This window comes from Pectinophora gossypiella, chromosome 4 (genome assembly GCF_024362695.1).
Source record: "Pectinophora gossypiella chromosome 4, ilPecGoss1.1, whole genome shotgun sequence".
Lineage (NCBI taxonomy): Eukaryota > Metazoa > Arthropoda > Insecta > Lepidoptera > Gelechiidae > Pectinophora > Pectinophora gossypiella.
Window position 1 is genome coordinate 6,045,354 of NC_065407.1, and position 25,655 is coordinate 6,071,008.

Consider the following 25,655-nt stretch of genomic DNA (forward strand, 5'->3'; position numbering starts at 1 on the left):
TTTAGCCTAAAAGCTGATAGTCATTTTTATTACTTATGCTAATTTTTAAACGATAATTACGCTGTCATTCTCTGACATTGACATAAAGGATAAAATCAGAGGTGCACAACTTTTATATATATTTAACCAAGTATTAAAAATAATTTAGTTTGAATTTCAATGAGGGACTTTCCAGGCTACGTTCTTCAAAAATAATATAGATGGTGTTGTACAGCTTTCACGTGATAATTACCTATTTTCTCATTACTCGGGTACATAATTATTCCAAAATACAATATAATGGCAGAAGTATAATAATATAAAATTAATTGTTGCTTGATATTTGTATCGCATTATGTATAGAATTATGTTGCTACCTATATTGCTCTTCTTTAAGTTGATCAGAATAATAATGGGTGGAAGGGTCATCATTTACATTTATACCCGAAAATAAAGATAAAAGATGCATTATATCTGTTATCCATGAAATCAGAAGGTTAAATGAGCGAAATCTTTGCAGTGCCATCTACATTGTTTTTAAGAAACGTATCCTGGAAAGTCCTTCATAGGATTTTAATTCGTGGACTTGACGTTGTAATCAATCATCTAACCCAACGTTTGCTCTTGCCTAATTTAATACATTATATGTATAATTTTGGATTTGTAAACTTCACAAATAATACATGTTTCTTTATACTGTAAAGTTTACAGCATAGTCACCGTTAAAAAAATAACATCACCTCCAAATAATCGGGGAACATACCTACATAAAAAAAGTCCTGACGAATCGAGAACCTCCTCCTTTTTTTGAAGTCGGTTAAAAAACTAAAAAAGAATGTCGACAATATAAAATGATGTTGACTACTGCACTTACGTCATTGCAAGTTTACTAAGCGCGTGACGTCGACGAAACATTTTTTTCACCAAAAACATACCCGGAAACCTTGAACTATCTATTAACTGATTATATGAATCAAAGAAGAGTAGCTCCGGGTACAGTGCTTCTTTGTGTATAAGCTCAAGCAAGGCTAAGACGCTAAAAACGGCAGTTTGAGCGATGGGCGCGTCCAAGTAACAACGAAACACCTGAAAGTTTTGTAAGTATCCTACTGATTTCTCTAACAAGCAAAAAACCTTGAGATAAAACCTTGTTCATTGAACCATGGAGGCTCTCCAAGCGAGTGCAACGAGATGCTACCATTTATTGTAACCTCCGAAAAAGTAACACGTCTTCTCGTGGCTGTATTCTTTCATGAACTAAACTAGACGTTTTTCGTTATCTTATCATAAAAGATTATGTGCACAAGTGTCGAATACGGACCGTGTAATGGAAAACACATATTGTATGTGACCCGTAGTGGAGTGATAACGAATTTATGTGAAGTTAGTGACACACATATGGAACGTAAAGAGTTAACTTTGAGTTTCCACAACTTGATAAAGAGAGGTGTGTGTTTAGTTGCTTTTTAACAGTGGTTCCAAGTGTACTGTGTTATTTGTGTTATATCTGTGTCAATGTCTGTGTAAATAATAGAATATTCCCATTTGTTATTGAATTAAATGGTAACCTTATGAAGTTTAATGTTAATGTCAAGACGGTTGGTTATCTATGTGCTTAATTGAAGGGAGTTGCAGTCATATAATTTCAGTGTGATAACTTAGCATTTTTTTCTAAAAACAGCTGTACATATCACTATACTGCAATATTGACATGCTTATCTATTACCATATTTTGTTTTGGTCCATGCATCATGTCTGTGTCAATTTAAAAATAAATGTCTTATAAAAAAATTATATTACTGCAATCTTCAGATAATATAAACTATTTTATTGCCTTTATTTTGTATTAGGTACTATGTACACCTATTTTCTGGTATATGCTTCAGTTACATGCAGGAATTTTATTTGAATTGTTGTTGACTCCTACCTTGTGACTAGTTATGCTTTGCTTTTTTACAATAAAATTATTAGTTGGATTCTTTTGGTCAATATCTACATAGTATTAAAAGAAGCCTGTGCTCGGGATAATCTTAAGAACTACATAACAAAACAAATACTTACTTATATCTACTGTTATGATCTGAATGCAACATTCATAGAGTGCTCAAAAACAATAATAATTTAAATCAGAAGTTACCGGAACAGTGACATAGAGCAATTTGATTACGTAAACTTTTTCAGGCATCTATTTAACTTGATTACTTACATTGACCGTACCATTGCAGATGAAGAACTCTACGGGTACACAAACTACGCTATGGAGACCCCAACTCCATCGGCAGCCACGGGGGACTGCCTCACCGACTTCTTCCAACAACTGGACTCACTCACACCCGGTATGGACTCTGACTTCGATGAGAGTCTTGCTGTACCGGAGTCCTTATCCGTGATTGATGCTGATAAGATTGACAGCAGAGAGATTGAAACTGGTATGATTTTACTGTTTTCTTGATTTTTGTATCTTGTGTTTTGAGTTATATGATTGATAAAGATTTAAACACATAACATAAGCAGCCTATATTATACATTCTACAGCTGGGCACAGGCCTCCCGTCAACCATGATTGAGTAAAACCGTTCTGGTCTATCAAAAGGTTTATTGTACAGAACAACAAATAACTCATGCCTGTAATCACTATCACAGTGTGCCAACCGGCAAGTCACCTCATGTCACCTTACATCCCCACTTGGCATTCAAATCCTCAGATTAATGGCCAACAATATGGTCACCAGCTCATGTATTACCTCATGTTAATGGACAGGATATAATCAACATAGTCAACATACACAAAATGCTTTTAATCTTGAGCAGCTGCATACATACATAATATAAACATAAACAGCCTATAGAATATATGTCTCACTGCTGGGCGCAGGCCTCCCCTCAATCAAACGGAGGGGGTATCGAGCATACTCCACCATGCTACATGCATTCTACAATTTTTCACACCGCAGACACTGCATACAAAAAACCTCGATTTGCACAGACATTACACGTTGACGTTATAGTATATGCGCAGCTGTCTGTGTGTGACGTCTAAAGCCCATACGATTGAGGACTAAAATTGGACCGAGGTGGGTAAGGTAAACCTAGCTCAACTAGCTAGCTGGTGGAGAGCGAAGAGTTACCATTCTATTCGTAGTTTATTCCTTATTCTATGCCCACAGTCCAATAGAGTAGCAATGCTATTATTAGTATCATTTTATCATACATTAAACTTGTAATTGTGTGTGACTTATCATGTGATCTTTAATTGGATCAGAACTATTGTTTATTTATGAATCATATTATATAGTATGTGAGTCATTGTGAATTACCTGACTAGGTGTCATAGTTGACTGATATGACTTAATTTCATAATGCATAGTCAATACTTGAATAAAACTATCAAGTGTGGCGATTCTTTTTTTTATATGGCATTATTTTTCCAATTAGGTATATTCAATATGTTTTTACAATTATTTTCCTGAAATGATAAGTTGGCTACTTTTTATCATGTTAATCTTATTTTTCATTGTACAAACAGTCAAAAATAAGTACTGAATAATCTTTCCAATATTGATTTATGAGAAGACGAGTGTCGCAAAGATAAAGCACTGTTTTGTTTGAAATTAAGGGATTACAATGTTCATGCTAAATATAGAGGGATTCTCCACAAGAATTCTAAAAAAATGTATTATTCTTTTAAAAACAGAGGGGTTAAAAAAGCCACATCTCTGCAATTCACCTAGAAAAGCAATATTGCTATTTGACATTTGTTTGCATTGCGCACTTGTCAAATGTCAAATTGCAATATTGCTTCTTTAAGAATGCCTTAGGTATGTATACACATGATAAGAAGCTTGAATAAAAATATTTTCCTTCAGAAATCGACTAAGACCTCGTTCTTATTAACGTGATGGACTTAAAGCGATGTGACGATAACATTCTGTCTTAAGAGGGCAATACAAAAAGTGATCGCAATTTATCTTTTAACAACTTCATTCTTTGCTTCATTGATCTACTACGTTGGTAGTTTTGGTAGGTTGTCTACTAAGTTGATCAATGCTCTGGGGGGTTAAAATGGCCACATCGAAGCAGTTCATCTAAGAAAGCAATATTGCTATTTGACATTTGTTTGCATTGCGCACTTAATTTTATATGCGTAAATGTCAAAATGCAATATTGCTTTCTTGGATGAATTGTTTCGATGTGGTCATTTTAACCCCCCTGCTTATTCAAAGTTGAAGTACCAAGCGATGCGTAATACATACAGGACCTACATTTGTTTTTTTTATTTGTTTTAATGAAACCTCAGTTTGTTTGTTTTCGTCATTGTGGTTATTTGAACTTCATGACACGGGAAATACCGCGGGATGTTGCATGACTAGGCATTTGGTAAATTATTGAAGTGGAAATGGGACTATAATAGTTGTATGCGCGTAATCTCTGGGTCTACCGTCCACACCATGACAGGTACTCGACGTTTAGTTATAATGCTACGTTTCCTATACAATTATTTTACATACATACTTTTTCATCATCACTAATTTAAGAGCCAGACACCACACAGCCGACACACACACATTCCCGAGAAATGCACCTGTATTGGGTCAGACAGGCAGTCGCTTCTGTAAAAAACCGGACCTGTCAAATCTTCGGGTTAGGTATGCGGACCATAAGCGGATAAAGCTAGCATTATCCCGTTTTCCACCGGGTCCGCTAATTAGTCATCATCTCCTAGGGAGATAGGTACTAATTTAAGAGCCACGCTCTTGTAGGAGTAGCATTCTCCATGCTATTTTTTAGGGAAACATAGGGCAGAGGTTTCCCTCATGCCTTCCGTCCATACTTACATACTTTTTATACACGCATCCATCAATTACATTTATGTCCAATTTACTACTGTTTGTGAAGGAAAACATTTTAGTAGGTAGGGTTTTTGTTAATAATGTTATGAAATTTAACATAAATACATACACTCACGCCCGTAATTCCTAATGGGGTGAGCAGAGCCACAAGTAATCAAGGACAACTTGAAGCCACTGTTGATACGAAGTCTTACGATGGATATGGTGAACCTTATGGTGACAACGGATTAGCCTATTCCCATAACAATTGTCCATCTTGTTAGAGGACACAATCCCTCTGTCGGTTTTTACGACATGCCCGGGAAGACAAGCAGCTGAACGTGTTCTATGTTTATTATTCACTCCTAGTCCACCATAGAAGCTATTATATCTAAGATCTCCCTATTTCCCTGAGGTGTCTGTCTGCCACACCACGGAATTTCACTTAATATGATCGATCTTGACACACCACTTACAGTTTATCTTACTATGACAAATATCTTATAACAGATAGGGTTACTTTATTTTCACATTTGTAATATTACTACGGAGGCATGAAGAGATTTATTTACATTTTCCAGTAACTCATGCAACTCTGCCCTTCAAAGCAATCCAAGAGCCCCCAGTCAAATTCAATTCGGTACACAGAAGAGTGTTCATTCCTGGAGTAGAAATTAAGGTGAAATTCACTGAAAATGAAAGGAGTGTCACCACGCACCTGCTTAATCCTAATTTGTAAGTATGTTTTACTTATAATCATTTCTTTCTGGATTCGATTACAGCTGAATTTGGTAATGGACTTCTAAGATGGATTTGATGAACCGTGTAGTATATACATATTGGTACTGGTACATACCATCTAAGTTTATTTCAAGTTATACCAGTCATTTTCTTATCCGCTGAAAATGAAATGGACGCGTAATTGTCAGGCATAAAATTTATAGAACACACGTCAATTTTAGGCAGAAAAAAACCCTTCCAAAATTTTATATTGGCCAATAACCCGACTGAATTAAGTTGTAAATTACTTTACGCGAGATGCCTATTTTATACGCCCGGGTTATTCTTTCATTCTAAAATTAAAAGTTCTCAATCATCCGTCCCTTTCCTTTTCGGCGAATAAGAAAATGACAGGTATAACTTAAAATAAAATTAGGTGTCTGCGGGAATTGGGGCCAGTATTGTATAGTTTTAGAGGACATTTAACACCTCTGGGAGAGAACTTAATCTTCTGGATCCAGTGGGCAACCCTCTCATACCAAAATCTGTTGGAATCAATATGATATTTTTAATTAATTTCTAACAACATATCATAACAAAACCTTACAGCTAACGAATCTTCCTGTTTAAAATATTTGTAGGTATGATCACTGTCGTAATAATAATCGGAGAAGGGCTTGGTTTTATTTCAGTATCTTTATTAATAGAACGCAATACAAGGCAAGAATGTTCTAGAAACAAAGTGTTATGTACACTGTGAACATATGCGGATTTCCTTATTAACATTGTTCCTGCTCCTACAAAATAACGTTGGAAGAGTTTTAATAGGTATATTTGAAAAGTTCATAAGTGTAAACACCCGCATTACATCAGACAAAGCAGCTATCATAAAAAATGCAGATAAAGAATATAACATAACTTATTGCCAACACATAAAATCACAAGTCACAAAATAAAACTTAAAAATAACACAAGAATCTAACATCTACTAAACAATATTTACTAATTAACAAAACAAAAAGTAAAAATAAATAAATAAACTATTCGAAGAGCTCTCCTCGATGACGGCCCTGTCCAAAAATCTACACAGGTACGTCCCACTTCTGGACACAGGCCTCCACTCATCAACCGGAGGGGAAAGAATGTTTTATTGCGAGTTCAATATTATTTTATATGTACAATCTTACATGTATAATCAAGCGTTACGAGTACTTGTTTTGAGTATATAAGTGGTCTCCAAATTTTACGTGTTCTCTCAAGCTAATGTTATCAGCCAAAACCTTATGCTGATGTGTATAAAATGTCTACATTTCAGTACGATAAACAATAAAAATAGACATAGACAGCGACCTTGCGTGGTATTTTATCAAGCGCGACTAAAATTGGCTGACATTGTCGAGGGACTGCGGTAGACGGCCACTTCCGCGGATACAAGGGCTTTGTTATCGCAGAGTAACTTCCTTTGTATATATTTTTTCTTTCTTTTTTATAGAATAAAATCGTAGTTGATGTGTACATAGGGTAGTTTCCAACCAGTCAAATCAGCTACTTTTTATGTCAAAACACGAAATTACAATGGAATTTGTATGAAAAAGCGTGACAAAATGACGTACTTATTATTACATGTTTCGTTATTAAAATTCATAAATATGTTAAATAGAAATAAAAAAAACGATTTTTGGCACCTCTAGATCTGTCTTTATTTAATAATCAGAATTTTATAATTTATCTTTGACCTAGGAAACTACCCATTATGATATACAAACTCAGTTGCCTGAGTTTTAAAGCCACCGAGATGCCACCGACTTTGCTTATCGACTTTTGACATTTACATACGTATCTCACGACCATAACCCCTATCGCGGTATGTAAATAATTGACAGAGAGTTGGCCAATGCCAACTCTACAGCACTATGTAGATGGTCCATCTTGTTAGAAAGGATACTAGTGACGTCATCACTTTCCATTATTATGAAATGCTCGGGATGAGTAGCTGGACGCATTCTATGTTTTTAAAATTCAAATTCAAATAATTTATTTTCAGACCATAATAACGTCCATAGAAAAAATATATAATAATAAACAATTAAACACTAAATAAGTACAAAAATTGTTAAAAAATAAAAGTACAAATACATAACTATCAGTTTTGTCTTAACTATCAGTTTTGGCAGAGAAATAAAGTTCTCACAAATGATGTGTACCAAATAAGCTATTTTACTCAGATCAAACTCAGACTCACAAATTATTGTCTTCTAATCAAACAACATCAATCGGAATCCGATATGACCCAAAAAAGTGTGGTAGGATTACGTAAAGAAGGCTATGTGTGTGTAGAGGTGTGAGTGTGAGACGACAACTGAGTTAGAGAGGGATAATGGCAGGAAACAGGAGGATGATAAATCAGACAAGATCCATTGCGCAAAGATATATATTTTAGGAGAATTTTTTATTCACGTACCAACTTTTCTAACCAAATATGCAATCATTTACTTACAATAAATAATTTCCCAGGTACACAATCAGTCTTCAGCATGGCGACTTCACATGGACAATCAAGAGACGCTACAAACACATCCTGTACCTGCATCAACAGCTGACGTTATACCGCGCGTCGCTGGATATCCCCTTCCCCACCAAAACCCACAAGACCCGACGAGCAAGCCTGAAGAATACTGAAGAAAAAGCTGAGAAAGTCGCCTTGCAAGCAGTAGGAAGGAATAACTCGAAAAGGAAAGAAGGTCGACCGAGGAAAAGAAAGGGTGCTTTGCCAAGGTAACTTATGTTATAACGGCTTCAGTGGTCCAGTGGTTCAGCTTTGAGCTGTCGGTCCCGAGTTCGAATCCCAGTGGAGACATATCACAAAAATCACCATGGTTAGGACATTGCAGGCTGATCACCCAATTGTCCGAAAAATAATGTGAACCGTGCTTCGGAGGGCACGTTGATCCTGTTGATCCCGGTTACTACTTACTGACGAAAGTATGTAGTCGTTATATGAGCCATGTCATGGGCCTTTGGCGGCTCAATAATAACCCTGACACCAGAGTTGATTAGGTTTGTAATCCACCTCATAACCTCATAGAAGAATACCAGGGGTTAAAAATGCCACGTTGTAGGTATTGCGCAGTTAGTTTTGTATGCGCAAATGTCAAATAGCAATATTGCTTTTTTAAATGAATTGCTTCAGTGTGGCGTTTTTAGGCCGCCAGACTGTTCTCTTCAACTCTCCCATAAACTTATGCTAATTAGACAAGTAACAATATATCTGCCAGGTAAATTCTGGATAGGGTATCAGACACTTAACAACAAGTGTTAGAACAAGCCCATATTACACTTACACTTTTATACAGTTCTTTGTTTTACCTGTCATTAACAAAGACGAATTGTTAGTTATCGGTATTGTTTGTTTTTATATTGCTTGATAAGCAATTATAAAACTCCGATAAAACGTTACGTATGCTTGCTATGAATGTATTGTTTATTGCTTGACATTTTGGTCGATTAACCGATCTTAGGGCGTAGAATAAAGAATAATACTACGTATAGAACGGTAACTCTCCGCCCTGCGCCAAAGTATCGGGCGCCGAGCTAGATTTACCTCACCCCCTCTGGGACTTACTTTAGTCCTAAATGCCCGTAAGCCGCTAAGAAATAAGGAGGAGTGCAAGCAGACTATCTGTCTGGCACGCACTTACGCGGTAAGGCGGTACACGATATGAATAAAACTTTTGTATGGAGTGTCCGATCTGTTGTGTTCAGAGTACACATAAATCTTTTTTTGAAATAGGTTCGCGTATGACTACAATCTTACCTGATGGCAAGTGACGATTTGGTCTAGCGTGGTTCACGCTTACCTAGCAAATGCCTATTCACTCCTTTAAGGCTCCCAGATTATAACAATTTGGAAAAACAGACGACGGCAGACAATTCCACTCCTTTGCTGTTGGCATCAAAAAGGAAGAGGCAAAATGTTTAGTGCGGACTGGAGGAATATCCACATCATAAGGAAGTGACAACTTTAAGGAATAATCCTTGGGGGAGGCCTATGCCCAGCAGTGGGCGTCGTACGGCTGATGATGATGAAGGAATTGACCAGGACTGCATCCGCGTAAGATAATTAAAGTCGAAGTTAAAAAAAAGGTTTTACGTTAAGTTTTCAAAACATAAATCATGATGATATTTATATTAGGGCTGATTTTTCAATAAACAGATGAATTATTTATCAATAGACTAATGCAATTTTGTATGAAAAAAAATCGAATTTGGAAGACTTTATTATTCGCTGTCTATCTATTCAGAAACCGACCCTTGTGATCACACAGAAGAATCACATTAATCAAGAATTGAATTGACATAAATATTGAATGTAATTGTTCACAGGTTTCCGAGGAAACCCGAGGTGATGGTGACGTATGATGGTATCCAGCTGAGGATGAAGCAACTCGAGGAGTATTTGTTCAATCTACTCAATATCTCCATCTACAGAAACCATCATGAGACGGTAAGCAATAGATACAAATGATTTTTATTTTTATAGCACTTCACCGTACTTTGGGAAACTTACGAAGAAAAAATCGAAAAAAATGGCGCTCGGACTTGAACCCGCAGCTCTAGTCAAGTCGGGACGAGCGTGTTAACCACTACACCACCCGGGTCCTTCTCCTGTCCATGCGAAATTCTCTCAAACTATGTAACGTCATTAAGCCGACGCCGGTGCCATCTGTCTAGAATATTGAGTACTAATATTACTTTTTTCTCTTTGTGATTAGATACAAACTTTTAGCGGATAAGGCCGTGTTCCTATTAGGCTCACAGTTAGCGCCAGACTGTTTGCCTCTTGTTCGCCTCCCTATGTATATTAAATGGAGTGTCCATATAGCGCGTACTATACGCAGTTTGCGACGTTTCGTTTGGCGACTCAATCAGTGAGTGGCTGAGTCGCAACGAACGATGCTCGTGGTCTGCTTCTAATACGTACGCTGCAGTTCGCCGCTCACTTAATTAATGCGCCGTTCTAAGTCAGTCAGCCGGCGGTCAGTCGCTAACTGTGAGCCACAAACTCGTTATTATACCATAGAATACGGAATAATACTACGCACAGAAGTGACGTAGACTTTCTTAGCTGCCTATTAGTACGGAGTCTGAAGGCACATACAATCGCCTTGTCTCACTCTGGTTGTCCTAGCCGGAGTGAAAAGCCTTACGTAGTATTATTTATAATGACTTTCATTTTCAATATTTCCAGGTAAAATTTCTAGAAGTGTCGAATGTCTCGTTCATATCGGACTTGGGCACGAAAGGCAAAGAGGGTATGGTAGAGAAACGCACGGGATCAACCCAGCCGGGGCAGGCAGGGTGCAACTGTTTCGGATTGCTTGGCAATATGGTTTGTGTTCGGTAAGTTATATGTGACCTATAAGCCGCTATTTTTTACATATTTTGTATTTTTACTGACCGGGCGGGGGGAGGCCTCTGCCCAGCAGTTGGACGTATACAGGGTGTTAGTGACATCGTAACGAAAACTTTAAAGGATGATTCAGGCCATAATTCTGAGTTGATATCAAGTGGAATTTTCCGTCACAAAAGTATGGAACGGAAAATAATTTAAAAAAACACTAGAATTTTGCGACGGGAAATTCCGCTTGATATCAACTACATTACAGGCTGAATACCTGATTGTCCACAAAGTAAGATGATCCGTGCTTCGAAAGGCATGTTAAGCCGTTGGTCCCGGTTACTACTTACTGATATAAGTTTATAGTCGTTACATGAAGCATGTCACGACTATGAACACCCGTCATGGCCTTTGGCGGCTCTACAATAACCCTGTCACCAGAGTTGATGAAGTTGGTAATCCACCTCACAACCCACACGATAAAAGAAGATGGAAACTAAATAAAAAAAATAAAAAAACGAATGTAAAAAAAATGTAAAACACCTACAAATGCCTATAAATGTTTCAGATGCAACTACTTCTGCACAGGGCTAGTATGCGCAAAGTGGCAGGAACGATGGTTCTTCGTCAAAGACACTTACTTTGGCTACATCAGGCCGAGGGACGGTATTATAAAAGGGATCATGCTTTTTGATCAGGGGTGAGTAGCTTTGTTAATAGCTTAAACTTAGTTTTAAACTGTGAAACCGTTAGAGACAGTCTGTTTTCGCTTGTACATTGTTTGTGGTTTACTTGGTTATTATCATAATTAAAACACATAATACCGGGTTCTTACCGCGGTAATCAGGGCTAATACACAACATAACAGTGTTGAAATATCGGGAGTCTCATAGCCCTGATTAACGCGGTAAGAACCCGGTATTATGTGTTTTAATTAATTAGTCTATATACGAGTATATTGTCATTTTCCCGATCTGGGGTCGTATTTTTAAATCGTTCGTCCCCAACTCACATGCAAATATATAACTATCTGATCTTGCAAATGACAAGTTCTGAAGTGCTGCGTGAAATAGGTATATACTTTCGCATGCGAATCGAAAGTCAACGATAATCGACCGTGATAGCTAGTGTGGACGCGGTCATGTTATAGATCTCCATATGCTGCTGATACCATGATACAACACAGGGATTCGATGAGCCACAAAGATACTTAACGTGGATCCAGCTTTTACATACATGAGCTCATGACTATATGGCAATTTGAGTTGTCAAATGTACATTCATCAGAAGATGAACTAAGTATTGGTATGATGAACTAAGGGGTATACGGTCACGAGCATCAATATGAATACATTTTGGTACCATATCACATGATTTCTTTTTTGTAAAATTGCACTGTAAGTCTCACTAAATGACAAATATGTTAGTGCTGCAGAGTCCTAAAGTGGGTACATTATATTGCTCATGACTGTACACCGCGCTTTCTATATAGGGTCTTTGGTTTAAGGTCGATGATATAGAAACCTCGGAGAACAGGGATCAAAACCTCTGTGACGGACGTAAGCGATCTTATTGATTCTTGGATTCCGTTCCTTTTTTTCAGATAGAAAACCCTAATGAATGCTGGTACTGTAATGAACCCAGCTTTACGAATATCTATCAAAACTGATTGACTTTTCGTACTGATATAAATATTTTAGGCGTTTTCTCTTTAACTGAACTATGAATTAATCTTCTCTTTCTATTTTCTTTCGCGCAGCCCATGGATAAGTAAGTATGAGTTTGAAAATAGGGTCAAAATGTGCTAAACAAATAACATTCTAAAAGTTTTAGTGTCTACTAATTAAACATGGAATGGATTATCGTGTTCATGACAAAATTTGACATAAGTTAACTTAAACCTGATTAACGTTTTAAAACAATCATATAACACTACGTTCGACACACTAAAATTACATAAAATAAGCTCACGTCTATATAACAATTGGAGTAGTCAGAGGAAAATCCATCGCAAGATGAACTAAGTACCCACGCCTCACGGAGCTTTCTGTTAAAATTGAAATTACACTAAAATATTTTAAAATTCTAAATTCAAAACATGCTCAATCGCAGTATAATAAAATATAGCGTGTCATTATTTATGCAGTAGACTGAAATATACAAATTATACAATACACACAAATCTTACTAAACATGGGAAAACACCGACTGATTTTTACTATTTTTCTTCAATGTTTTTGGAGCTATTCATTACTATTTGCAATACTTGTAAATAAAACACCTCATCCTTCAAAACTACTCCATAGATGAGTGAAATTTCTATTCATATAGGATTCGTCAAGTTATCTATAATCTCCCTCTGTCTCTATTCTGAACTTTATGAACCAACCAAGCAATTCATAAAAATCTTTTTTTAATTTTCCATAAGGTTCGAGGTATCAAGCGGGATGTACTCGACGGGACTGAACCACGGGCTACAAATCCTGAACCAAAGCAGACAGATGGTAATCAAATGCTGGACCAAACGCAAGAGTAAGGAGTGGATGCAGTACCTCAAATCTGTAGCCAATCAGACCGGTAAGTATTCAAATAAGGAACAACATTAATATTTTATACTCTTTAATACCACGTCGCATTAAATTTTTGACACATTAAACTGTAAGTATCTCTAAATGTCAAACATATCGATGCGACAAGGACCTAAAGTGGGTACATGATATTGCTCAAGCCTTGACGTAAGAAGTAATACTTCATCCATTTACGTCCTACTATTGGAAGAACAGGAACTGGATTCCACTCGAAAACTGGAAAAGGTATGAAATATTCATCACAGTAAAATATAAACCTTTGAAACATGTACGGATTCTTTCATCGTTGAAAGGTAGACCAAAATCTCAATAGGGGTACAGTCATGAGCAATATCATGTAACCACTTTAGAACCCTGTCGCACTATCATATTTAACATTTAATTAGACTTACGGTTTAATTTGTCAAAAAAGGTAATGTGACATGGTTTCAAAGTGTATTCATATTAGTACTCGTGACCGTACCGACGTCTTCCTTTTCGTAGCGCCAATTATCTCTGTGACTCCATTTTGGAATTGACACTTATAATAATAACAAATAACAACAATTCCATGTTTCGGAAGGCACGTTAAGCCGTTGGTCCCGGTTACTACTTACTGATATGTAAGTTAGTAGTCGTTACATGAAACACTTTAGGGGGCTTTGGCGGCTCAATAGTAACCCTAACACCAGGGTTGATGGGGTTGGTAATCTAGCTAACTCACAATAGAAGAAGAAGATAATAAGTAATAAAAATAATGAGACTGAAGAATCATTAGGTTGGAGCTGTATGTCTATTTGACCTATTTGATTCACTGCACCTTCATGTGCCACTAAAGGAAACCCACTTACAATTCCAGGTCGAGACTTCACCTTCCCAAACGTGCACCACTCGTTCGTCCCTCCGCGGCCAGCTACCCCAGTAGGCATGCTAGTCGACGGATCAGCATACCTCACCGCAGTTGGGGACGCCATGGAGTTGGCTCAAGAAGAGATCTTCATAGCTGACTGGTGGTTGAGTCCAGAAATCTACTTGAAGCGCCCCGCCTTGCACGGGAACTATTGGCGACTTGATGTCCTTCTTAAGAGGAAGGCTGTAAGTACTATTTGTGTATTTACTCTTTACCTGGACGCCATCGAGTTGGCTCAGGAAGAGATCTTCATAGAAGACTGGTGCCTCAGCCCAGAGATAGTACCGGATCTGAAGAAATCAATAAGAACCATTTTAAAGAAAGGTTTTTGTTATTGTTTCAAACATTATAAAGAAATACTGTTGTTCACAGGCGCAAGGGGTGAAGATATTCATCATGCTGTATAAAGAAGTAGAGATGGCACTCGGTATCAACAGCTTCTACAGCAAAAGCAGATTAGCAAGCGAGAATATTAAGGTGAGAACACTACATTTATAACTAATCCCACACTAGTTCCACACTTACGCACATCACTTATACAGCGCAAATTTACTAATATAAAACACTCTTTTATCAATTGCGTTAGTGCAATTTAGTGCAGCCTTGAAACAATTTAATCGGCTTTTTACAGTCTGATTTACAATTAATACAAACTTCCATTTAACGTATTTTTATGGATCCAAAAAATACTGCAAAGAATGTGTTCAGCTGCTGGATTCACGCATTAAAAGTGACTAAGGCATAATATCTTTGTTAATAGAATATTACTATGGACGAGGTAGATAACATACTCTGCGTCGATTGGTCGAAACCATCTATAAGATCCGCGACGCGCGTGGCGCGGTTGCTGCGCCGCGGGTTCTGGTGACGAAACTGCACACCTTAAAATTGCCATAAGAAATGTACAAATCAACGTGCTTACTTTTATTTTATCGTTACCATAGGTTTTCCGTCATCCAAACCACGCGCGAGCCGGTGTGCTGTTCTGGGCACACCACGAGAAGATCGTCTGCGTCGACCAGACTGTCGCCTTCGTCGGCGGCATCGACCTGTGCTATGGTCGCTGGGACGATTATAAACACAGGTAAATTGATTTTTTCCACCAGTCTTATAGCGTTATTATTATTCTTCGTCGCGGAGGGAAAGACTTTCGTTTAAAAGTTCTGCTACTAACTCGAAATTAAGATCATGTAAATCTTGATAGTATATTATACTCTACACTAAATAGGTTGTTTTTCCTTGTTTCGTGTTCTAAAGTTTATTTTTTAAACAATGACATAATATAACAATAATCAGCCAAGAAAACATGACACGAGTTTTGGTACCTTAGATACTCGAATTGTGATATTAACATAACTTTTGAAGAAACCGGACAAAGTTACTAATTAGAAATTTTTATTTATTGTTATTATCTTATTACCTAGTAAAACAAACTTATAACTACTATATTTTAACTAAGATATTAATTTATTCCAGGTTGACAGACCTGGGCAATATATCTCAGCCGAAAACGTCGATCAAGACCAAGAAGAAGACATCTAGTTCGCCTGGCGGTGGGGGCCTTTATATACCTAATGCAAATGGCTTAGAAGCCGCGCTGGAACTGGCGAAGAGCTCCAGGGATATCGTTATTGGGTTGAATGAGTAAGTGATTAAGTTGGTACTATCAGTTAATTCTTTTCCTAGTCGAAGGTTTATGATCTTAACTCTGGAAGACACAACACTGATGAGAGACCGCTTCATTAGCTACCATAGGGTTGCTTTTCCACCAAAAATGTACGAGGCTGTGTAGCGAGGGATGTATTTGCTATGAACCAATAGAATCGCTTCCTTGTCCTAACCTCCATCAGCGCAGCTCCCTTGAATCGATAAATGACTGTGATTCTTCAGATGTCTTGCTTATTCCGCGACGCCTTTTTTATACTATTAGTGAAACGACACCTGTTATACCACCATGTTCGTCTTCTTCAATACCAATTGTGCCATTCCAGGACTAATCTTCGAAAAATAAGAACTATTTAATATTTATTTTAAACGAAAACGTAAATGTTTATGTATTAGTAACTGGTGCACCTTTCCCATATGCAGATTATAACATTTTTTATCTTTATTCAAAGCAACTCTTAACAATTTTAAATTATAAATGCAATTGCTTAATTACAGCGCCACAGTTACGGAACCAGACGACACTTCAGACGAGAGTCAAGAAGAAAAAGTTCCGGATACGCCCCAAGCAAACCTACCAGTATTAGAGCCAGGAGACCAACTCCTCATAGCCTCCAACCCACAAGACCCGCTTAGATCCGACCAAGATCCACAGAAACGGAATGTCCTAAACAAGATCACAACTAGGGGCAAAGACATCATCAGTATTATCTACCCACCTTACGAAGAAGAACGAAACGAACAGAAGTTCGACGATTCTGAAAGGAAAAAGGCTGAGAAATACGCTTTGTCGACGGACCAAGTTTTACTCACTGATGCTTTGGGTATCAAACCTGAGAACGTCAGCAGAATTGTAAGTCAGCCCACTCCGTTGGCTCAGGTGGTCGAAGGGAGAGTGATCACGGAAACTACTAAAGAAGCGCTGGAGGGCCTAGAAGGAAACTCAAAGATATGGATAGGCAAAGATTACTGTAATTTTATTGTGAAAGACTTTAATAACTTAGATCTGCCATTTGTAGGTGAGTGACCTTTCATATTACGACTTTTTCTTCTAAGCTTGTAATGCATCTCCAAAAGATTTTGCGTTTACTCACCATTCTTTAAGATCATAACAGACTCGAAGAAGCATAGGGGGGAGAGACAATGCTGAATTGTCTTTTACTTTTTCGATATTAAATTCACAATGGAATTAATAAATGCAGAAGGAGAAGGAGAATGTTTTGAAACTGACATCAGCCTATATTTGTTTCAGACTTAGTAGACCGGAATACAACACCACGCATGCCCTGGCACGATATCGGCTGCGTCATACAAGGAGCCGCGGCGCGAGATGTAGCCAGGCATTTCATACAGCGGTGGAATGCTATCAAACTCGAGAAAGCCAGGTAATATGTGTCAATGTTCTAAAGCAAATTAACTATTGAGTAGTAGTAAAAAAAAGGCCCACCTGTAAATTGTATATGTTTTCGTAGTATTATCATAGTGTTAAGTTGGTTTGGACGCATAGAGCGGATAAAGGATAAAAGGATTACGAAAGCAGTATGTATATAAAGCGATGGTTGGTGATAGGGCTGCCAGAGGAAGACCTAGAAGGTACATACATTAACCAAATTGGAAATTTCCTTAGAAAAGGTTCAGTAAGATGTACTCTGAACCGGCATGCATGTATGAAAAGATGAATGTGGAGGAGGCAAGAGAATTATGTCGGGATCGAAGCAAATGGAATGCCATAGTCTCTGCTTACCCCGGTGGGAAGTAGATGTGAGTTTATATATGTAGTATGTATTATCATATATGTATCATCATTTATGTGTTTCTTTCAACTTTCTTTTGTGTATATTTATGCAACTAATATTCAAATCCATTGTTTTATTTGTTTAGACAAAACGTAAGCTACCCGTACCTGTTACCGAAGACGTACAATGACATCAAACCGCTGCAGGATCTGGATCGATATCTCGATGTGGATCTGAACAACGCATCGTGTCAGGTTAGACACATTCAATTATTAAATCAATGTCAGTTGTACGGTCACGATCATTAATATATATACACTTTAGTACCGTGTTATATTAACTTTTTTGACAAATTGAAATGTAAGTCTCACTAAATGTCAAATATGTTAGTGAGACAGAGTCCTAAAGTGGTGCATTATATTGCTCATGACTGTACACAGAACAGAACAGGATGTAAAAACAATTAGACTAGCACAAGACAGACAAACGGTTCAGCTTGTTTCTAGTAGAAATCTCTTCCAGCAGACCGGGAAAGAGAGAAACTGAAAAACTAAGAGAGGGCAGATAGGCGTGTACATTACTAACAAATAGAAACTAAATCGAAATAACACATACAATACATTAACAATACTCAATGTCGTTTAATTAGTGTGAGTTGTAAGACTATCTTTTTTTACCTTTGATGGGTTTGCTCTTGGCCCGAAACTTGCCCGAAGGCGTTGACGGGGCCTAAGATGGAGCTCAGCCCAGAACGTGCCTGTTCACTCTGGCCTTGAAAGCACCCGGGTTATATGCATTCTAGCTTGGTTAGGGCATAAAAGACCGAATCACCCCATTGTCATGAAATAAAGCGTAATACGTATAGAACGGTAACTCTGCCCCGCACCAATTCATATTGGGTGCCGACCTCCCCCCTCTGTAATGACAGAAGAGAAACAAAATATTACAATACCTACCTAGACTCAATTGTCTTGATGTTTTTTTTCTCGTAGGTCCTTCGCAGCGTATCGAGCTGGTCCTGCGGCTTCCTGGACCCCGACACGGTGGAGCAGAGCATACACGAGGCCTACGTGGACACCATCACGAGGGCCCAGCACTACATCTACATCGAGAACCAGTTCTTCATCACCTTGTCGCGGTCTAACCTCCATGTGCGGAATCAGGTAAGGAGTTTTTATCTATATCCCAATAGGGTAGTTTCCAACTAGTCAAATCACTTTTTTCTAAACGTCAAAACACGAAATTACTATGGAATTTGTATGAAAAAACAACCGTGACGTCATAGAAAAACGTGACAAAATGTCGCACTTATTGTTACATTTTCGTACAAAAAAGCGTCCGATATACTAAATAAAGGTGATGTAAAATGTTTTCTTTGTTGTCGTTTTCAGAATTTCATAATTTATCTTTGACCTAGGAAACTACCGAATTATACCCTTAGGCCGGTCGTACAGTCATGAGCAATATAATGTACCCACTTTAGGACTCTTGTCGCACTAACATATTTGACATTTAGTGAGACTTACAGTTCAATTTGTCAAAAAAGTTAATGTGACATGGTACCAAAGTGTATACATATTAATGCTCGTGACCGTACGAACTTTTTGTTTGTCAGAAACAGCGTCAAAAGTCAAATTTATAGTCTTTTTATGCAATCAATGTTATATTACAGATAGGCGAAGCACTATACAACAGGATAATGCGTGCGCACCGTGCTAAGGAGACGTTCAGGGTGTATGTAGTGATGCCTCTGCTGCCGGGGTTTGAAGGCGAGGTCGGTGCGCCTTCGGGAACTTCACTGCATGCGGTCACTCACTGGAATTATCAGAGTATATGCAGGTACGTACATAAAACTCACATCCACAGCCTGAACTGGAGGGGGTATGGCGCAGACGACATCACGATGCTCCAACACGGTGTTTGATTGAGCTACAAGCCTTTTGGCTTAGCCTAGCGAATGAATGCCTCTAATTGGCTTAACTAATATTGACAAGTGTTAATAGCAACCGGTCGCGGTGAAGCGCGAAATGAAATTAATAAATGGTTCCTACATTTTTTACTCGACCCGTGGCGAAGTAAAAATGTTGTGCTTATTCACTATTAATGTATGTACGTCTGTTCCCACGTAACTTCGAAACTAGTTATCAGAATTTACAAATGAGAGAATAGCTTAATTTATCTTAAAATGAGCTTTTTTATTTTGTTATTTTTTTGACTTGTGTATGTATTTCTTTGGGCGATAATTCACATTTTTCATGTGAATTTCTCTGACCATAGGAGTCGCGAAGCCATCATAACTCGCCTCTACGAAGCAGGCATAGCGGACCCCTCGGAATACATCACGTTCCATGGACTTCGAACCCACTCCGTTCTCGAAGGGGAACCGATAACTGAGCTCATATACGTCCACTCCAAGCTGCTGATTGTCGATGATAAAACCGTCATTTGTGGAAGCGCAAATATTAATGACAGATCCTTAATCGGGAAGAGGGACTCTGAAATTGCTGTGCTATTGCAGGTATGTGTGTTTTGTTGATGGTTCTATAGCCGGGACTATTTTACGTGTTGGCGGTATTTTGAAACTTACCAACCAAAATATCTTACACCAATCTAATATAGTCTTTACGCCACGAAAGAAGTCGATATTTCCTAGACTTATGGTTGTCTGGAAGAGACCGCTTTAAGCGATAAGGCCGCCATTTATTTTGATGCGATAAAGTATATTTGTATTTTGAAGCCCTGCCGCCGCGGCGTTAGTGACGTAGATTTTGCATAAAATTGTTATGATTCGTTAAATAGTTCCATTAGAATCGTCTTCAATAGACGTCTATCGTGGCGCGGACTATATTTTAAACCTGGTATTGTCTAGTCTTTGTTTTGTAATAAGGCGGAAACTGTTTAAATCTATTTCTAGGACGAGAAATTCGACGAAGGCACGATGAACGGTCAGGCGTTCCCCTGCGGGCGCGTAGCGGGATCACTGCGCAAGAGACTGTTTAGAGAACATCTGGGACTTATGGACGAAGATCTGAATAGACTGGGCATCAGTATCGACGACCCTTGCAGCGACCAGGTCTTCAAGACTCTCTGGCAGGCCACGTCAAGGAAGAATACTGAGATGTATGAGGAGGTATGTAGTACTTTTTTTTTTATTTTATAAATAACCTATATACGTCCCACAGGCACAGGCCTCCCCTTGATTAACCGGACGGGGTATGGAGCATACCCCACCAGGCTGCTTCATTGCGGGTTGGTGGAGTACTTATTTTAAATATTATTATTTTTTTATAACTAAATTGGGTCGTGTTCGTGTACTAGATTCAATATAAATTATGAAATTCTGATTACTAAATAAAGACTGATCTAAAACTAACGGAAAACATTTTCTTTTTTCTCTTTAACTTATTTATGAATTTTAATCTAGAAAATCGTAATAATAAGTCCGACATTTTATCACGTTTTCCTATGACGTCACAGTGTGATTTTTTGACCTATTATTACGGTAGAACGAAAATCTAGCGTTATTTCTTAACTTCTGTCAAAGAATAAGCAATAACACTACGTATAGAAGGGACACTCTCCGCCCCGCACCAATGCGAGCTCAGAACGAGCTTGTCTTACCTCACCCCCTCAACGGCTTCAGTCCATTTATGCTTTAAGCCGTTAAGGAGTAAGACGCGCACAGATTGTCTGTCTCGCTCTCACATAAGAACGAGTTTTTTTTGTAAAATGTCCGGTAGTATAGGCTATCTAGTATAATAGGATAGAAGTATACAAGTATGCATTCTATTACAGGTCTTCCACACAATCCCAACGAACGCGGTACACTCATTCGCAGAACTAAAGAAGTACCAAGAGGAACACCCAGAAACATTATGGCACAAGGACCCGGCTCTAGCCAACAGGAAAATAGACCTTATACAAGGCTACATAGTCGATTTGCCTCTAGATTTCCTGTGCAATGAAGTTTTAACGCCTAGGAACACTAGTATGGAAGGTATGATGCCTACAGCTCTATGGACTTGATGAGTGAACTTTCATAGTCATTCCGGTAAAAAGAGGATACAGTCTTCTTAGTGTTGCCATTTCGAAACTTGAAAATATTTAACGAAATGCCGGTCATTTTTGTTACAATCTGTGGTAGATACCATACTGTATTTTTTTAGTATTTATTTTATTTAATTCATAAATATGTAGATTATTCACTTGACAGTAATTATCATCGAAAATTCGTAATAAATACCACCTCTAGTCCATAAGAAGTATGTCACACTACACTTAGTGAATGTATACAATAACTGCAACGAGTTACTATGTAGGAGGCTAGTGATAAATTGTTGGCAACATCCAACAAATTATATTTTTTTACTTTTTTTTTTAATGTGTAAAATGGCAATTCCCTCTTCTTCTACGATCAACTGCAAGAAAAGTATATTTTTTTCTGTGCCTAATTAATAATTATAACGTGGTCAACTTGAAGTTGCTGTATTCTTTACCATCATCTACTCTTCACACCAGGCAGAGCACATGAACATCTGTGTGCGACATAAATCTTACCGGGTTGAGACTTACATTACAGTGATACCTTACCGGGCCGGGCCCTGGCTACGGGAATTGGCTACTTGACAGTTTTTGGATAAATATTTTTAAAAAATACAAACGCTTATTTTATGCCCCTTAAAATATTTTTTTTATTTTCCCGAAAAATCTTTATATCATATAAAGAACATTCTTCATTAATATCAAGTTTCGCGCGAATACGGTTGGTCACGTGACATTTTGCCCAGTGACGTCACATTTCAATAAGCAAAGAAACTGTCAAACAGTATAACTTGAAACCTGACAGATAGTTTTTGTTTATTTTGTGAAATGTGACGTCACACAAAGCTCAATCATGGCTGCCCGTGTTTCGGGTCTTGTAATACATAGATGAAAAATCGCATTCTTATTTTGTAAAAATAAAATATTTCAAAATTATTTTAATAAAAAGAAACTATTGGATAATTATTGTTGAATAATAAACTACCATATCCGTCAAATTTAATATTTTATTGTTACAACTGTCAAGTAGACAATTTGTCTTCATACCTCGCCCTGAGCGAAGTTCAAGGTCTGTTGTCTTAAATTTTGTACCGGGTGAGAGCCCTCAGCTGTCCTTATTTGTCCGGCCAGTTAATTCCATCTGCGGCAAATCTACAATAAGTCGGCAACTTCGAACTTTTACTTCCAAAACTTTCTTTTAATTTGCCAAGATCACAAAGTATTAATGTAAAAAAACTAATCTATAGGTCCTAATTATGTAAAGCGTAATAAGTATGTAATTATAGTAAATTAAGTATTGTTCCGTACAACGATATACTTAACATATCTCGTATAAGTGTAAATCTTGATAATCTAAGCATAATGGCACTAAAATGTTCACTTGAGGTATGACTATTAATGTCAAAAATTATTTATTTCTGAAAACTGGTAAAATCATTTTAATATTTTTATAAATAGACTCGATAGTGATATAGCATAAACGTCTATTTCAAAACTCGAATATAAAAAAAATCTATTAGTAGACAAAAGCAACTACACTTTCTTGACTGTCTCTTTTCTTCACATGTTAACTGCATATTCAAGTTTTTACTATCGCAACTTTTCATTTATATAACTTCATTAGTTTGTACTGCTATTGGTTTTAAGTAGAAGTGCAGTGCACTCTTCGAAATTGACAATTTCTTAAGGCCGTATTATGTTACGCTATTGATCAGGTTCTTGGCACATTCGGCGGGGACATTCGGGTGAATGGATTTAATATACGCGACGCATCGTGCGTGCCCGATGAATTGCGTAATGTAATAAATAAGACTGTCTGTCTCTGCCATTTTCTGTCACCATTTATGTCTAGCACCTCTATGGCCAAGACTTTTACTTTTTATCCCTTTTGTTGTTTCTATTTTTAGCGACTGCCATGTTATAGTAGACTCTCTACCTAATATGTACTAATACGTATGTAGGTTTACTACTTCAAGATGACAAGGTATTTTTTCTTTAATTCAAAGCGGTTTCTAATCATTCCATACCCAAAGCACCGAATTATTATTTAGAGTTACATGTTATTCAACTGCCATCTGCATTTAACCAATTTAAATAAATTAAAGTATGACCTGTGAAAATTGGTATTAGTCTACTTATTTTAATATTTATTTATTTATTTATTTATTTATTTATTTATTTTATTTATTTATTTACACAGACCTAAATATTATTATTACAGGCATAACTCCCAATACAATAACATTTAAATGTCAATAAACAAAAAATAAAAACAAAAAATATGTAAGTAATAACAATAAAAATATGATGTCACAAAATCTTGGTGTGGTTTTGTTGGCCAGGTAAAATAAACTAAGTATAAATAATCTTTACATATTTTTTAAATTTTAATAGTTGAATAAGTCAATTCCGTGCCCAATATAATAATATATCTGTGACTAGCCATTTTAAGGTGCTGATTTTTCTACTTATATTTGTTTCTAGTGCAAATTAGTACCTATTATAGTTATAATTTTTAACAATCAGTAATTTAAAATGTAATTTTAATAATTAATATATTTTTGTAAAAAAATGATTTATTTTTTATTATCGTAAGCTAGGTAACTGAATGTTGTAGAATAAGTCAAGTTTATTATAACAAGCTTTACTATGATAATCTTAATTGTTATTATATTTATTAAATGAATTATATGTAATTTAAATACTGATTTCGAATCAATGTTTTATATTTGTACTATATTTGTGCCGTTTTCAATGTTTGTGAAGTGTTAAGAAAATAAATCAATATTTTTATATAGTAAATTATGTATATTCATTTGACTCCATGTCCTACATACATAGATACATAGATTGGGAATATTATTATTCGCTATGACTTTAGGTGACGAGATAGATAGATAGATAGATATAGCCTTTATTATGAACTTATTGTAACAATTTTTAGCTTATACTTAATATTAAAAAAAAAATGTGTTTAATTATGTTCTTCGTCCATTTGTCTTTTGACAAAGGCCTCCTCCAGCTCTTTCCACTTATCCCTGTCTCGCCAGCCTTCTCCACATATTTCCTGCTGTATTTTTTATTTCTTGTTCCCATCTCTTAATTGGTCTTCCTCTCTTTCTTGTTCCATATCTGGGGTACCACTCGGTTACGTCTTTTGTCCATTTCTCAATTTTTTCTCGCATCATATGTCCAGTCCAACGCCATTTGATTTTTCTTTAGGTGACGAGAGAGAAGAAAAATCTAGTCTTTCTTTCTTGGTTAAAATAGTACTCTATTTTCAACAACCGTTGATTAATATAAAATATATGCGTGTAAAATCATGAAATGAAATAACCCTCCTTTTTGCTTCGCCGCAGTCGGGTAAAATAAACAGTTAAAGAACTATCTAGTCTGTGGTTAAACAAGCGACATCTAGTTTAATACAGTGGTATTTACTATCCGAGAGAAGCTATCAGTTGCTTGTAGAGTATGGTATGGTTAATATTATTTATTAATATACTCAATAGATGGCGCCGTCTGCGCAATTTTCAGGAAGTGCTTGAATTTTCACTCGCAAAGTTTTGTATGAAGTTTATTAGAACAACTATTTTATGGATGTGAACTTCATTTATTAGTTATCAAACTTACCCTTCTCTCTTAATGTTTTTTTTTTGTTTGTTTTTAACAAACGTCTTACGTGTTGGTCTAGTGGTTTGAGCTTTAGTTGAGGCACAGATCTATAATACTGTTAAGGTCTGTCCTGGATTCGATTCTCGTTGGATGTAACCGTACCTTGCTAGTAATACCAGATATACTTTGTAACACTGC

General features: G+C 37.0%; 1 protein-coding gene across 4 annotated transcripts; it reads left to right on the forward strand.

The window, feature by feature from the left end:
* Positions 1-864: 864 nt before the first annotated feature.
* Positions 865-24,817, forward strand: LOC126366196 (phospholipase D2). 4 transcript variants are annotated; one of them, XM_050009192.1, is made up of 20 exons: positions 865-1,076; positions 2,205-2,408; positions 5,390-5,543; positions 8,043-8,303; positions 9,912-10,032; positions 10,777-10,928; positions 11,495-11,626; positions 13,355-13,503; positions 14,353-14,588; positions 14,776-14,880; positions 15,348-15,487; positions 15,880-16,047; positions 16,567-17,087; positions 17,321-17,453; positions 17,950-18,058; positions 18,797-18,967; positions 19,477-19,643; positions 20,082-20,322; positions 20,719-20,934; positions 21,600-24,817. In XM_050009192.1, the coding sequence occupies exons 2-20, from the start codon at positions 2,237-2,239 to the stop codon at positions 21,828-21,830; spliced, it is 3,579 nt and encodes a 1,192-aa protein (XP_049865149.1). In that variant the 5' UTR covers positions 865-1,076; positions 2,205-2,236; the 3' UTR covers positions 21,831-24,817. The 4 variants fall into 4 exon arrangements, with proteins under 4 accessions (XP_049865149.1, XP_049865148.1, XP_049865150.1 ...); XM_050009191.1 differs by lacking the exon at positions 865-1,076 and adding an exon at positions 1,292-1,426; XM_050009193.1 differs by lacking the exon at positions 865-1,076 and adding an exon at positions 1,438-1,577.
* Positions 24,818-25,655: the final 838 nt, after the last annotated feature.